Below are 16,691 nucleotides of genomic sequence, written 5' to 3'. Positions count from 1 at the left end.
ATATTTTTAGTTGTCACTCGGACATTTCCCCTGATGTTGATCCCTGTGCGGGTATCACAGCCATAAGAGGTTTAACACCAAATCCAGATTGCAGGGATCTGAGAGTAGGTGGATAAAGGACATGGTGACTAGTAGCGGAGATGATGTTGAATTTTCTAGGTTACGATTTTTTTTGTTTTTTTTTTGAAGGGACACTGTCTCTCATTTGAAGTGGTCATGGCGCTAATTGATATTTTGGATGCTTTTCCATTTCCTTGGCGCTGTTTCACTGAGTTTAGTGCCTGCTATACACACGATTATTTTATCTTCTTGGTTTCCCAAATTATCATCACCTTCTGGGTTTTAGAATACTCAACCAAGGAAAATATCAGTCACTAACCCTTATGACTAGTGTGTCCATTTCAAGGGACCGTGCTGGCCAAAACGAGCTAAAATTGAGGTGAGATCACGGCAATTTGTCAAGTTCCTAAAGATTTTCTGTCTGCTCAGTACAACTGTAGCTACTTGGTTTATATGACTTGCACCATGGCATTACAGAGAAGGGATAACTGGGCCATGTGGCTGTGAAAACTGCTGTGGTGATTGCCAGTTGCTCTGGAACAGAGGGCTATGTGGCAGCATTCGAGCTGGTCTGAACCAGCTGCCTGTTAAGAGACTGCTGCTGACTTCACAGGCTGCCTAGCCTGGCCAACTGTTGGCCAGAAGCCAGAGGCACAATGAGCAGAAAAAAAGGAGTGTTTGGAAATACAGGGCCTGAAAAGCCTGAATGAGGACCTGCGCGGCAGATGGGTGGGGTTAGGTTGTGTGCTCGCAGACCTACAGTTCAACATCAAGTTGGAAGAGAACTAGACTGTGCTTGAAGGCTAATTACTAGTATGGCTTTGCATAACCAGAACCCTCAGTCAGAAAATGATGATACATACTTTGACTTAGCTTTAAAAGTATCTACATTTGTGCTACTTCGTTTCACAGTTTGGTTTGTTAGGATGGGCCTGTTGAGTCAATAGGGCTGTTTTTAAGATTAATGTTTCAGTATGTTGACAAAAATTGGTCCAGTAGGAACCAAAATCCAAGGAATCGTAATGACTCGGCATGTTAGAGCTGATACCAACATGTATGTATTTTGAAGGTCATTGGCCTGTGAGATGAGCTCCTAAGTATTTTTTGCAAGGTAACTGACACCGAACAGGCCACTTTTTTGTGAAAAACACAAAGGTTGTGTATTTGGACCACAATTTGATTGTTCAAATTATGAAACCAACTTTCAGCAATCCTTTGACTGTATGCATTGTTTGTGCATGTTCTGTAGGTTCAATAGTTGACCGATGTCTTACCAGATAGCAGCTTACTTCAATTTAAGGCATTCTTGGTTTACTGTTTAAATGAAGTAGGTTTAATGGAAGCTCCCATGCTTTTGTTCTTTGAAAGCTGGAATATGCCACTCGCCTTGCTACATTGTGTATTTATCGACTCTCAAATGTTCCATTCTGCCTGCAATAAACTTCCTATTGAACAAAAGGTACCTCAGCACAGAAGAAAAAGGCTCACGTTAATGAATAACGTGGTAAAGTGAGTGTTAGTTTGCAGCAAGTGGACTCTTGTGTGTGGCGCTGCCTTTTCTCCCGACCAGACTTCAGATGGAAGCGTCCAAATAAAGTTTTACGGTTGGCGTAGCTATTTGTCTTGACAACAGGAAATGTTTGAATCCCTGGCTGAGCCAAGCAAGCAGAGGCATGGCTGAGTGGATCCGTTTAAATACGACTGCAGACGTCAAGTCAAACACTTCTGTTGGGCGAGGCATTTTCTCAGGGACTGCAACCTGCAGTTGTGCGTGGGCAGTAGAGTGGAGTAGTATGGCAGGCAGTCCACAAATTTAGATGTCATTCCGATCCAAGACAGACTTTTGAAGGCTGACACTTTCAACAACCTTAGAGGGCTGTTAGTAGGCAGGGAGAAACGTTCTTCAGTTTCCTGCAGAAATTCAATTTGCCTCAGACTTTGACCCCTGGGTGTTTTCCTGATCCTGCCGTCATATGGCCAGCATTGTTTTCATAGATAACAATGAGGGGCCTTGAGAAAGGCTGCTTTTCTAGTCAAATGGTACACCAGGCAAAGCAGGAAATTGGAAGAATAGACCCATGGTCCCTCACAGCTCCAGCCTCCAATTTTGTCAATCGCTCCTCTGAATCGGGATAACTTTAAAATGTGTTGTATTTTTTATTTTTCTCTCTCTCCCCCCCCTTACAGTTGTTCCTCATTGACTTTGGTCTTGCCAAAAAATACCGGGACAACCGGACACGACAGCACATACCCTACAGAGAAGACAAAAACCTCACAGGCACAGCTCGCTATGCCAGCATCAACGCACATCTGGGAATTGAGCAGAGGTAAGAACAGTTCAGCACACGGTAATATATTTCAGCCTTGCTGGATATTCTCTAATGCTCCTCGTTTGTATAGGCCACAGTGGCTAGGTTCCTAGGACTTATTATGTTGGTTAATGGGTCTCTTTTCCCACTTATCGGTATCTACCCATTGTTTTATTTTGTGGTGTGAAGGAGCTTTTGTTTGTTCCTGCTGAGACTGCAGAGTGGCTCTCGAAGGACTTGTTCTCATGATGGTCAACCTGGTCCCATTGGTCACTAGAATCTAGCTGCCACCAACGGCTGCACTTCCCATTGACCCAGATTACCAGTTTTGACCAATGGGGCCCATGTAATTTAGCCAGATCAATCTTGCTCCCCTTATCCACATTGCTCTGGATTGAGATGTAATGTAAAGCAATTAAGTCAGACTGGAGATGTTTTCCCCCTACTTTATCTTTTGACATACCATTATGGCATTGCAGCAACCTAAGCTTGCAGAAATTTTCATAACCTTGATTCATTGCGAACATTGCCTTTTGTGATAATAGAATTTAACATGGTTAGAAATCCTATAGTTCCCTTGATTAAACAAGCGTTTTCATGTTGTCATTTTAAGCATTCAGTTGGGATCTGAAAAAACACAAAGCCTGTGGTTGCTTCACTGAGCCGTGCCCCTAAAACAAAATTTGTGAAGGAGAAAAGGATTGCCTTCTGTTAAAGCACTTTAACAGGATAGACACCCCACCCTCTTGGCATCTCATAATTCAACTTGACCAGTAAAATGGTGTCAGTGGTCTGAAAGTTGGTACAGATCAGCTGTTACAAAAGGCCTTGAGATGAATGTGAAATGTGTTGCGCTTGAACCAACAGAGATCTATTAGCTCTGTACATGTACTGAATGAAATGTGTTTCTTTCCAGTCGCCGAGATGACATGGAGTCGCTAGGATACGTCTTGATGTATTTCAACCGAACCAGCCTGCCCTGGCAGGGACTAAAGGTAGGCCAGGCAGGTACTCTAGGGCCCCCTGTCCACTAAATAGGTGGTTAATATTTAATTCACTTGCCACAGCTTTTCCTTCTACTAGGCTTTTTTATTTTACATTTTTTCCCACCAGCTGTCTCATAACATCAATTTCAGCCGCTTTACCATTTTCATGACTTCACATTGGATTCATTTTTTACTCAAGCTGAATGGTTTAAGTAGTTTTGTCCTCTGACAACTTCAGGGAATCAATTTAACATTGTGTGATGTGCCTCGTGCATTGCAGGGTAGCTTGTTAGTGAGTCTTACTAGTAGATTATCCCTAACTTTCCATTCAAGTTGTAGTGTTCCTTGAGGTCAGCTACTTCCCAGAGGTTCCACTAGCTACCTTATTTTTAAATGCATATATCCTGCAGAGAAATGGGGTGCCTCGAATGTAGTTTTATGCTCTTTATTGTAACCTCACCTAGACTTGCATTTACAACATAATGTACCTTTGCCCTTTTTGACATGGCAAAAATCAGTGTGAGTGAGGCTCTTAATTTACAATGAGCAGGGTTAAATGGGGTACACAAGGCCTGTGCTTTGTCTAATTTACATGTAACAGCAGCCTGCAGTACTAGTGCTTGAAACTCAAGTCCTCGGCAAGGTGTTAGGTCCAGTGCCTTCAGAAAGTGTTCATACCTTTTGACTTTTTACACATTTTGGTACAGCTTTTATTTTTTATTTAACATTTATTCAACTAGGCAAGTCAGTTAAGAACAGTCGTCTTTACAATGGCGGCCTACCTGGGCCAAACCCGGACGATGCTGGGCCAATTGTGTGCCACCCTATGGGACTCCCAATCACGGCCAGATGTGATGCAGCCTGGATTCGAACCAGGGACTGCAGTGATGCCTTTTGCGCTGAGATGCAGTGCCTTAGAAAGCTGCGCCACTTGGGAGCCTCAATTTAAAATTAAAATGCTTTTTTTTTGTCACTGGCCTACATACAATACCCCACAATGTAAACATTTTTAGAAATTTGAACAAAAATATAAACGCAATATGTAAGGTGTTGGTCCATGTTTCATGGGCTGAAATTAAAAGATCCCAGATGTTCTATATGCACAAAAATATTATTTTCTGCACAAATGTGTTTCCCTGTTAGTGAGCAGTTCTCTTTTGCCAAGATATGCCACACTTGTCAGGTGGATGGATTATCAAGAAGCTGATAAAAAGCATGATCATTACACAGGTGCACCTTGTGCTGGGGACAATTAAAGCCCACTCTGTGTGCAGTTTTGATACACAACACAGTGCCACAGATGTCTGAAGTTGAGGGAGCATGAAATTGGCATGCTAACTGCAGGAATGTCCACCAGAGTTGTTGCCAGAGAATTTGATCTACATTTCTCTACCATAAGCCACCTCCATTGCTTAGGGAATTTGTCAGTACTTCCAAACAGCCTCACAATCGCAGACCATGTGTAACCATGCAAGCCCAGGACCTCCATCTTACTTATTCACCTGTGGGAGCATCTTAGACCAGCCACTCGGACAGCTGAGTAAACTGAGGATTATTTCTGTCAGCAATAAAGCCATTTTTTGTGGGGGGAAAGTACCCAAGTGGGTGCCCCTGTCCAGTCATGTCCATAGATTAGGGCCCAATTTATTTCAATTGACTGATTTCCTTATGAACTCCAGCTCAGTAAAAATGTTGTGTTTTGTATTTTTGTTCAGTATAACGAAAAGCTGAAATGTCTTGGGTCAATAAGTACCCCTTTTGGTTAGCCTAAATAAGTTAAGGAGTAAAAATGTGTTTCACAAGTTACATGGAATCTGTGTGCAATAAGTGTTTAGCATGATTTGTGAATGACTACCTAATCTCTGTACCCCACACATACAATCATCTGTAAGGTCCCTCTGTCAAGCAGTGAATTTCAAACACAGATTCAACCACCAAGACCAGGGACGTTTTCCAATGCCTCGGAAGAAGGGCACCTATTGGTAGATGAAAACAGTGTTATGTTTTGGGTAAATCCAATACAACACATTGAGTGACACACTCCATATTTCCAAGTATAGTGGTGTTGCATCATGTTATGGGTATGCTTGTAATAAGGACTGTGGATAAGAAAAGGAATGGAGCGATGCACAGGCTAAAATCCTAGAGAAGTACCTGGATTAGTTTGCTTTCCATCAGGACAATAACCTAAAGCACAAGGTCAAATCTACACCGGAGTTGCTTAAAAAGAAGGCAGTGAATGTCCTGGATTGGCCAAGTTAGTTTGCACTTAAATCTACTTGAAAATCTATGGTAAGACCTGAAATGGTTGTCCATCAATAATCAACAACTAATTGACAGTTTAAGAATAATCTATCCAGAAAAGACTCCGCTGTAATTGCTGCCAAAGGTGCTTTTGCAAAGTATTGACTCAGAGGTTTGAAAACTTATGTAAATGAGATTTCTGTATTTAATTTGTAATAAATTAGCAGAGAAACTTGTTCACCTTGTCATTATGGGGTATTGTGTGTAGATGGGTGAGATATATATTTTGAGTTCAGGCTGTAACACAACTTACCTGGTAGAATGAGGGTTAATAAAAACAAAATGTGCAATAAGTTAAGGGGTATGAATGCTTTCTGAAATACCTTCAGCACCAAGCCTTTCTTTACATGCATACAGCCCCAATTGCCCTGACTAGCGTGATGGACTAGGTGGCGAAACACCACTTGTGTACACACACTTGACCCATGAGTAGTCTATTACAGAGTAACGCAACTTTCTCTAATGACCCAATATTTCCCTCAGGTGGCTCTTTCAGTGCTATAAATCACATCAGGCCAAACAAATTCCTTATTCTGTTATGTTATGAGCCACTGATCTTGCTGGGGATGAAGGAAAACTGCAAAGGGTAGTGTTAAACTGTGGTGCACAACATTTTCATTTCTCGCCCACATGTTCCACAGGCTGCCACAAAGAAACAGAAGTACGAGAAGATTAGCGAGAAGAAGATGTCGACTCCAGTCGAGGTGTTGTGTAAGGTGAGCGTGTGAAACCATAGAACAGTGTTTCCCAAACTCGATCCTCGGGACCCCAAGGGGTGCACGTTTTTGCCCTAGCACTATACCGCTGATTTCAAATGATCAACTAATCATCAAGCTTTTGATCATTTCAATCAGTTGTGTAAAGGGATTCCACTGTGTTAAATTGATGAACTCTGACACGCCGTGCCGCTATTTTTAGTCAGGTTCACAGGGACAGAACGGTAGATACTATGGAAGTCCAGAGATTACTGGAGTCCACGAGTGGCCACATCAGCAAGTGAAGTATGTGCCTTGTAACGGGTGAAGGCTTTCTCTGTGTACAAGAGCAGAGATATGGTAGCTGGAGGTGCTAATCTAATCCAGTCTTTAAATAGTGGTTGTTATGCATAGCCTTGGAACTGAAAGCATAGTGGCCATTGGTCATTAAAATACTTAAGTAGCTGGCTGCGAGTGCACGCTCAAGCCTTGCATTAGGCTGTGGAGTGACTTGTGTAACCTCACAATCACTTTTTTTCTGTCAGTAATTGCCCTTATTTTTACCAAAACACATCTTAAAGAAATTGATTAGGCGCTGACTGTCATTGTAATGTATAATAACCAAAACAGTTGAGAAATGGATAAGTAGATAACATTCGATCTCCTACTCTTGTTTTCAGGGTTTCCCCGCAGAGTTTGCCATGTACCTGAACTACTGCCGTGGGCTGCGGTTTGAGGAGGCGCCTGACTACATGTACCTGCGTCAGCTGTTCCGCATTCTGTTCAGGTGCTCATCATTTCTCAACCTCTTACCTCTGTCCCCAAGGGAGCCGAAACACACACACCAAGTCATGTTTTTTTCTTCTTCTCAGTGTTGACACACAATGCAGCACAACGTTGTGTTAATAACAGATTGTACTAATGTTAATAGTGAAGTGTTCTTTTAAATGTATTTTTTTTAAACGGCCTACAGCAGTTCGTCCTATGTTTTGCATGTCATCTGTCTGCTTTCGTGTATGTTAAGGCTGAAAACAAATTCAGCCTTAACAGTAAAGTGGTATTTTTAATAAAGCAGAGCTGTGTGACAATGTCTGAACATATTTGTGTGCTTGTCCAGGACCCTGAACCACCAGTACGACTACACGTTTGACTGGACAATGCTGAAGCAGAAAGCAGCACAGCAGGCCGCGTCCTCAGGGGGACAGGGGCAACAGGCACAAACCCCTACAGGCAAGCAAACTGACAAACCCAAGAGTAACATGAAAGGTTAGTAGCAAAAAGCCAAGTGACGTTTGGAGTGCAAAAATGGAGACACCAATTGCTTTCATTTTCGTTCCCCCTTCAAAGTGGTAAAAAAAACGTTAAAAAAAAAACAAGTGGATTTGGAACATTCTCTCCCACCAGGTTAATGAGAGAAAAAAAGTGTTAGTTCGAGGAGGCCCCCAAAAGATAGAGAAATTCAATTGGTCTGTCTTGCAGATGCAAAGACGTCCTTGGGAAATTTGACTACTAACTTTGTACCCAAATGTCTTTCTTCTTCTTCTCTGGGACAAAGGGGTGGCTTTATCATCTTCTTTGGATGTTAAAATCATAGTGATTTCGCTCTTTTGAATGAACCCCTTCTCTTAATGGGATGTATGATTCACTCTTTCTCGCAATCATTGTTCCTGGATCTAACACTTGTTAATCTTTATTGGAATGCTCTAAAATAACTTGGTTGAGCAGGAGTGAGATTCTAACCACATACTAATAAAGGTTTCATACATGTTGGTGCAATGGTTAATAAATTGCTGTCTTTTGTCATGTGTAATTTTAGTGCTCATGTGATGTGACTCTTGAATGACCTCTTTTAATTCCAGTCGCCCCCCTCCCTCTCGTAGAGGGTATCCCGGGTGCCCAGGGTTGATGGTGGAGGAGTCAAACCAATTTTTCAAAAAACCTGAAGCTGTTTTCATCAGGTGACGACTAGGATTTCCACAGGGATTAGGCTATAGCCCATTTAGATTTGTAATCTCTGGCATGAAATTGCAGGGCGGCCTTGTTGGATACCAACTACCTGACCTGTATTAGATTTAGTAGTAAAAGGCACGTTTACTTCAAGTCAATGCCAACCCCCTATTACTTAAAACCACCACTAATAATATCTGTTGCATTGGCTTCATCAGACCTCATTGCTCCGCACACACCATGCGTTTATCCACACACTGCATGGAGGACTCTAATGAAGCCCTCCCTCTGTTCCATGTGTATTAGTCCATGTGTGCCAGCTTGGTTCAGACGGCTTAGGCAGGGCTGAATTAAGTCCTCAATACACAATGGTTATCATCTGAGCTATGTGGATTAACTATTTATTATTAGACCAAAAATGTTTTTGGGGGTTGAGTGCAGGTTAATTGGAGAGGGGGGAAAAGGGCCCGATGTATGTTGGTGACATGACACGGATGGCGCCCCCCGAGAGGGCTCAGTGTATCAGTCCTGCTCTTCCCCAGCCCGCCAGCCCCTCTGACTTAGCAGAGAGGCTACCATTTTGTGTGATGTATTGTTGGTAAAATCCTGTCCCAAACAAGGCTTCCGGTTGCTTAGGTTTACTGATGGTTATAGTTTTTCTTATATGAGATGCTTTCTCCATGATGTCAGGCAAATCCTCTTCTGCCCCTCTCCGGGCACGACTAATGACGGTGTTCGGTCTCCGCTCTGCCGAGAAGAGCTTTGAAAGCCGTTAAATATGAAATCAAAGCAGGAGGACACTCTGTCCGCCCTCCTTTCTCTTCCCCTCTCTTTCAAGGCACATCCCACAATGATGGCAGTGAACAAGTGCTGTGAAGAGGCTAGTTTCTAAATAGGATTTGCTGATGACGTGGTATTGGTCTAATCCTTTGTGCACTGTCTGTTTTAGTATGTGGACTCCATGCGCACAGTTGAGCGCTGCTTATGTGCCTTCCCTGCAGGGGTGGAGAGATCAAAGTTTTCCCTACGTAACTGATTTTTTTTTTAAATAATAAAAAGGACCTTTTGTTAAAGGGACCCCCTGCTCACAAGCAAAGCTATAAAATGTATAAAAGGACATCTCTTTCTAAGGTCTGGTGACGGTTATTTGTTCTCTGCTACTCTCTGTCCCTTTAAGATAACACTGCAAGTGAAGGGTGCTGAGTAGCCACAGCCAGGAATTTAAATAGTCAAGCTCCGGCGTATTGGAGCTTGAAAGAACTTGCTGGGTTTCTTGGATACCAATTTGACTTGGCCACTCTGTTAGCCTTGTAACAATGGAAACCTTGTTAATGCGAGTTTGCGTTTCAGCCCTCTATTGCTCCATTGCCTTGTATTATATGATAGTTGTTTAGAGCATGCCACGTTGATATAATCAGGCAAACGCAAGTAGCTAACGCTCATAGCATACTCCATTGACCCAGGCCTTTACTCTTTGAAACATATTGATCATCACATGGTCATTTTAGTGTCTGTGTAGGGCCTAAAATGTCATCGTCATGTTGCTGTGAAATCTCCTAAAGGATATTTGCTGTATTAGAAGAGGCGTGTTCTATTAATAGCTCGCATATGGAGAATTGAGCTGCCCTTTCACCCCTGTGAGTGTGACTGGTCTGTTACATCAGCTGGCCCCTCTACTCCCAACGAAACGAAATACGGACACTTGAAACGGCAGGGATCTCCTTCATATCCGTGTGTTATATTTTGTCATCGAACCAATGACTCACATTGACGTCCATTAAATACGCGAAAGGTCCAGAGCGTTTCATGTGTAATTCAGAACCATTACTTTTGCTTATTTCTCAGACGGATAGATCCTCTGATGGCTCTCTGAACACACTCCCATGTAATGCCTGCAGCGAAACTGCACCTTTCCTTTGAATCCTACCACATCGGAGAGAATTGCTGTAGCAGGAGGTGACTCAGGAGCATTCATGTCAAATTCTTCTCATATCACTCAGATCTGACGAGATCATGTCCAGACTTGAGCTGCAGTTATCTAAACCCACTCGGTGAGTCTCGGAACACATCATCAAGGTGTGAAGGCTTGCTTGAGGAAGACAAAAGATTGTCAAAGGCCATGAGAAAGAGTGAGGAATCCTCACACATCTTAGTGTTACCTAATCCTGTTCTGCCCATGTTCCTATCCTTTGGATTGGCGCCTCTAAAGGCCAGCTGCTAAGCTGCATGGGTGTGGCTATGGAGAGGGAATACATGTCATTGGGTAATGGCTGTCTGTAAAGATTACCTCTCACTGCAGTGAAGCATGATGGGAGGTTGACTCACACAGGCAGATCACATCCCCGTTTGTCTTTTTAGAAGTGTTTTTGTTATCTCGGTTGAACTACGCCCATTAAAAGTAGATTTTTTTTTCACAAGACTCATTGTTTCCTTATTCACTTTCCACTTGTCTTTCTGTCTATACACGCTCCCGGTACACTACACAGCTGCTGTTGTCTCCTGCACTAGTTGTGAACCTTTTTAAGGTGGTGGTGGATGTCTTCATTACAGGAGTCTCAGAGTAAATGTTTAATTCCCCGTCTCAGGCACTCTGCAGCAGTGGGGCCGAGCTTGCTGCAGAGCGGGACTGATGACTGGGCACTTTTTTATTACAGGGCTGGAAAACTGCCGTCATTTACTTGGCTTTGTTGATAGCAGTCGCTCAACCCTTTTTTGATGAAGATAAACCGTTCCACTTGATGTGTAACCTATGGCCTCTTGTCTCTTTGTCTCTCTCTCTCTCCTCGTTTCTCTTGCAGGTTTCTGAGCAGTAAGACAAAGAAATGAAGACGAGTGGCCGTAGCAGGATTTGCCTTCCAATCACACCCCGGATTCCAGGATCAAATTCACCAGAGCCTGCCAGGCATTGTGGGCAACCCTTTTTTCCTGTAAAAGAACTTTCGTTCCATATACTATATATGTAATTGCTCTATATAGATAACATGCTCTGCATATATCTATATATTGGTATGTATATACTATATCCACACAAAGCCGGCTTGGTATGGAATTTTACGAAGCTGTAGCCGTCTCTATTGTCCTGTCCCTGAAGATTTTTTTTGTTTTTTTGTGTGTTTCTTCAAAACTGAAAATAAGACATGGTTGGCTCACTGTGGATGTTATTGTGCACATTGCAATACTTTCCCCTTGATACTTTCTCCCTCTGAGAGCTGCTGCTCGGGTGCCTGCCTCACCTCATGGCCCCCTGTCAGAGCAGCTTTGTCCCCATTCCCTCAGTCACCGAGCGTGGCACGATGACCCAGACACACGTCAGTCAGATTGAACATTTTGAAACGACAATTTTCTCTTCAACTTTTTTTCCCTCATTTTCAAGCAAAATGAAAGATGTAAACGGAAACTGTTCTTTGTCATGAATGAATCCTGGGTATTTACTAAGCAAACATTGGATTTATTTAGTTTCTTTTCATAAAAAGGGTAATTAAGATTCTGCCTGCTGATATGTGCTAGAAGAGCTTCAAATGTGAAGATGAAAACAATTCTAGTGACTACTAGGTTCCTCTTTAGAACGCTGCATTAACTATATTGTACTTGGTATTCTGAAGTCTCAAACAATGAATAAAAAAGATCAACTCCACAAAAGCATATTCATTATAAATTAGGCACCACTTGACTAAACCTGTTTGGAAATTGCTTATTTAAAAAAAATAATGACGCAAATTATTTTAATTTTGAGATGTTAATGTCAATCGACAAATGTCGTTTTTTAATTTTTTTTATTCATTGAGTTGCTTTGATGGATGGCATCAATGTTCCGTTTTTGAGAGGACCTCACACCACCCACCCTTTGGTTATCATTTTTATATACAAACATATATACACTTTTTTTTTTTAAAGAATCAGAACCTACTTTTTTTCCCCTTCAGTTTTATAGAGTTGTCTTTCCCTGTATTGAATTGATCATTTTGGGGGAAGGGTGTTTATGTTTCTTCTTCCTGCGACAAAGCAGATCCTCTTGTAAAATATTCTTTCTCTCTGTAACTAAATTTCGCTGCTAGTTAGAGTAGTGACCTTTTTTTTCCTCATTTTCGTTCTTTTTTTATTGCAGAGAAAGGTTTGGAGTGTTTAATTTCTATATACTTTGAGTCTTGAGGGAAGAATAATTTGGATTTCTCACAGCCTTTAGTCAAAACATGCACACTAGTAACTGTTTCTCTCCCTCCCTAATAATCCCCCTGACCCAGCTTTAGCTATTTTACAGCTGGACATTCTATAAAAATGTAATTTATTCCCTTTAGCATGTCAGAATAAATTTAAATGACTTGTCAGAATCACTGTCCAAGTCTCTGTAATTTGAAGAAAACACAGACTTCTTCCTTAGGCCCGGATGATGGGGGGACTACAATTGGTCTTTCCATTTTCTTGTCTTTACACACGTGTTGACTACCACACAACCCTCGTATTGTGAGAATTTTACAAATTTGACATCAGCAGGGTTGGGGATAGATAGAAAGGAAAGATGCAAAGGATTTGTCTAAAGGTATGATCACTTGATGCAAAGGGACACATTTGTGGAAAGGTATTGCTGTAATCTAGAAAAAGCAGTTCCTGTGAAATATTGTTGGGGTGGTGGGTAGTTGTAAGGTGCCTGTGGTGGTGTTTTGAAGAAAAGATCTTCCCGGATTTATATCTGTAAATATTAAAATGGATTAAAATAGCTGTTGTGGAAAATTGTTTTTCTACAACTCATAAAACAAAGAAGAATTGTGGCTGGCAGCAAATCTTCACTATGGGACTCACTCTTCTTCATTCTATACAATAGTAAAAAGTGTCAAAGGGGTTAGTCGAACAACCGAGAAGCGCATGGAGAACTACACAATGGGTTTAGGGACAAAGTGCAATGCAACAAGGTGTATGTAGGCTACCCCCACCCCCTTACATAATGGAAATTGGTGATTCCAAGTAAAAATAGATGTCTGTGTGAGACTACCCCTTCCTCTGCTGAACAACATTATTGGAGTGTTTGCATTGTTCTGTAGGGTCTGTCAGTGTAGTAATTTCGATGGCACTCCTGCTAGGCCACTTTGTCAACAGGAAAATAACTTTCAAAGCTGGCAAGAAAATAAGTAGCAAAAGTGAGGTACTCTACATTTTTCAAAGATGATGCATCCATGTGACACGGAAATATTAAATTCCCCAGTGTGTCTTTGGGTAAGTGACTTGTATTTATTTTTGTTTGAATGGTACCTAACTGCCCTGTGTTATCCTGAGAGTCTGAGAAGGGGCCTTGTGTGGTCAGGGATTTGTTAACCATGACACACTAGACACCAGGCTGCTGAGAGCCAAGTCATTCTCCAGGCAAGGAGGACAGGACAGTACAAGGGTTGCAGCAGGGTGAAAAAGTCCTGGTTGTCCTTTCATCCGTTGTGAGGTCGACACAAGTGGAAAGCAGCTGTTTGCAGAGAAAGAGGGAGGCCCCAGACATCCCTCTGGGCGAACAAAGGGGGCCAAAGGGACGATCATGCTTGGAGTGAAGAAATGCCTGTCACAAATGTAAGCGAGGTCAATCGAAATGGTAGGTCAAACTCAATCTCACAGTTTGTATCTGGAGTCATTGGTGACCTTTTTAAAAGGCGAAAGAACACACCCCTATTTCAAAATGTTCCATTGAACCATTATTCACCCACAGCAGCACTCCCTGGTGTCTTGTAAAGGGGAGTATTCAGAAGAAACAGCCCGATTACGAAATCCCATTCATGATCATCTTCTCAAGACTCATTCACCATCTTAGTAATAGAAGATCTCTAACTACCTAGGTGCCTCTTCTTCATCAGCATAGGAGTGGCCTCAACATAGGCAGATCCACTGAGTGGTGGTGAGGTGTCACATGCTGATCGGGCTCCTTTCCTCCCTCTCTTCCTGCCATCTACCAGGGCTGCTACTGCAGTGTAATGTAACCCCATCGCCACACTAAACCCTACCTCTCTTGTCCTACCTTATCTATTTGCTCCCACTACAGACCAAGCAGGCACTAATTTCTCACAACCCAAGGCATGCCGATTCATGTGGGCACTAGAAAGGAATTAGAGAACCCTTGTATAATGCTGGGAGGTGCCTATAGAGGGCAAGGTACAGTGTGAGGTGGTGAAAGCCTGCTCCCTTGACAGATTATAATTGAGTAGCAGCACCACCCCACATGTCATTTCATAGTCATGTTAATTGAGGAAAACTTTTATTTTCTTATCCTAGTAATGTAATGTAATGTTTGCCCACATCTTGTACACCATCAGCCTCTATGAATACATGATTGAAGAGGGAAGACATAATATGGAGCATATCCCCAAGGATTATATTCAGAACATGATTTCTGACCCCGTTTCAGCGTTCCAAATGGGAGGGAGATCTTTAGGACCAAAGTGTAACCTTCTAAACAAGGACACGTATCTCAGGTGCTGATTGGCCATTCGATATTCACCAGTTGTTACAGGTTGTAAAAATAAATGTGCGGAATGAATTTATCATAAATGACTGTGATGCTCTTGACAACGTCTAAACGCGGCTACATTTACAGGAGCGTATTCAGCTGGGCGCATCGATGGATCGTTGCATATATAGTTGTTTATGGATTAAATTGTGAAACTGCGTGTGTTCTGTGAAACAGAAACGTTATTATCTGCGTCGTGAACCTTGTACTATATGACAGAGACCGCGCCCCAATGTGGCGTCCTTGTGAAACTGCCCGAGAGCTCGAACAAAAGTATCACATTTCTATCTGTCGTGTCCCTACGTCAACCTATAGGCAGGACATTTTTTAAAAATGCGTTACATTTTGACTTCACAAGGCTACAGAAAAGTATATTAGTAAACACAGATACATATCCCCCCTCATAAACCCACCCCATCCATCATGTGCAGATGTTTTTGCGGAGTCTGCCAGTCAACCCAATGATCAATAGAATTTAAAATATATATTTTCTATAGTTTCTCAATTATGTTGTTTGCTGTTGATGATATAGTAGGCTACTGTTCAGTTCCTATGCATAGAGGAACCCGAAAATCCTTGTCTCACCTCATTTCCCAGTGTATAGCCTACCAATAGCTATTTATTTCAGGCTACCTACCATTAGATATTTATTTCAGGCTGTGTAGCTTACCTTCTAAATGAATGTGAATGGATTTGGTCATTAAAATAACCCCCATATATAGTAACAACAATGTTCTATTCTCAATGGCCCATTTAATAGGTAATCTTTTCCTGCTACAAAACCAATCATGGCTTTATTTTTAACACAGCTCATTTGCTTGCTGTTCTGAAGCAGCAAAACACCTCACATTGTATTTTTCACCAAGCTGTGTAGTATAAGACGCGCTTGTGTGGCCTGTATTGTCTTTTTTCACAGATGTTCTTTGTAGGCTTCCTTTGTGGGTGTCCTTGTCGGACCTAGGTACTGTATAATCTTACATTAAGCATAAAGTGGGTCGTATACAGCAGGTAGCCTAGCGGTTAGAGCATTGGACCAGTAACCAAAAGGTTGAGATTCCAACTCAATCTGACTGGTGCTGTCTTGTGTAAATGTATGCACTGTACTATATGGTGCAGTATGTACTGTTTCTGAACATGTGGTCATACAAGACAACATGATCAGAAAAGCACACGATTCCCAGACTAAGTAAACATACAAGATCTGCTCGAAAGTGCCCATGGAACAAGTTGGACCTGAAGTGTAAATGTTCAGGCTAAGGGGTTTATTTTTTTTTAGCCAGAATGACACAAAAGTCCCATCCATGGTTTCAGGTGGCTGCGGGGAGTCACTTCCTATGCTGGATCTTTCCCGCTCGATGGTAGGTATCATTCACTCCTTATGCCGTGGCCCAAACAGCCATTCCCCTTCCTCCCTGAACGCTGTGCTGTAATCTGTCACACAATACCGGGAGCAACTGATACCCATGATCCCGCATCTGGCCCAACACATCTAGCCCAACACATCTGGCCCAACACATGTCACATCATCACATGAAGTTTCAGCGGCAGATTCCCTCCAAGCCTGTGGAATTTGCATCTAACATGTCGTCGCCCATACCACCCACTACTCCAGACATTAAGAAGGTATGAGGAGGAGCAGATAAACCAGGCCACCTTGATCAGATAGCATTTAAAGCTATCACCCTTAAAATGACCAGGCCATATCTTAAAGGGTCTGTGTCTATTGTATTTGAATTCTCATTGATTGGAGGACACATGCTGAACTATCTTTCATAGGTTACTTTATAATCGTTTTGTGTACCATGGACAACCCTCGCAGCCTAGTGAGTTAGTTGAGCTTTGACATACAGAATGGTTGACATGCAATCTGGGAAATGCCAATTCCCCAGTCCAAAAAGAGGCAAGAAAA

At 42.2% G+C, this 16,691-nt stretch overlaps 1 protein-coding gene across 8 annotated transcripts in view; it reads left to right on the top strand.

Moving 5' to 3' along the window:
• The window catches only part of LOC118375386 (casein kinase I), a 36,174-nt gene extending 23,159 nt beyond the window's left edge, over nucleotides 1-13,015 (top strand). For 2 of the 8 annotated variants that reach the window (XM_035761929.2, XM_035761981.2), the window contains 7 exons: nucleotides 2,248-2,387; nucleotides 3,286-3,364; nucleotides 6,301-6,375; nucleotides 7,035-7,141; nucleotides 7,472-7,620; nucleotides 8,214-8,312; nucleotides 11,100-13,015. In XM_035761929.2, the coding sequence (XP_035617822.1) occupies nucleotides 2,248-2,387; nucleotides 3,286-3,364; nucleotides 6,301-6,375; nucleotides 7,035-7,141; nucleotides 7,472-7,620; nucleotides 8,214-8,260 (597 nt within the window). In that variant the 3' untranslated portion in view covers nucleotides 8,261-8,312; nucleotides 11,100-13,015. Of the gene's footprint in view, nucleotides 1-2,247; nucleotides 2,388-3,285; nucleotides 3,365-6,300; nucleotides 6,376-7,034; nucleotides 7,142-7,471; nucleotides 7,626-8,213; nucleotides 8,313-11,099 lie in introns of those variants that run through there. The other 6 variants (XM_052507251.1, XM_035761992.2, XM_035761958.2 and 3 more) reach the window with 4 other exon arrangements.
• Nucleotides 13,016-16,691: the final 3,676 nt, after the last annotated feature.

Source organism: Oncorhynchus keta, chromosome 4, assembly GCF_023373465.1.
Source record: "Oncorhynchus keta strain PuntledgeMale-10-30-2019 chromosome 4, Oket_V2, whole genome shotgun sequence".
Taxonomy (NCBI): domain Eukaryota; kingdom Metazoa; phylum Chordata; class Actinopteri; order Salmoniformes; family Salmonidae; genus Oncorhynchus; species Oncorhynchus keta.
Note: the sequence above shows the minus strand (reverse complement) of the source record. Positions and strands in the feature narration are given on the sequence as shown.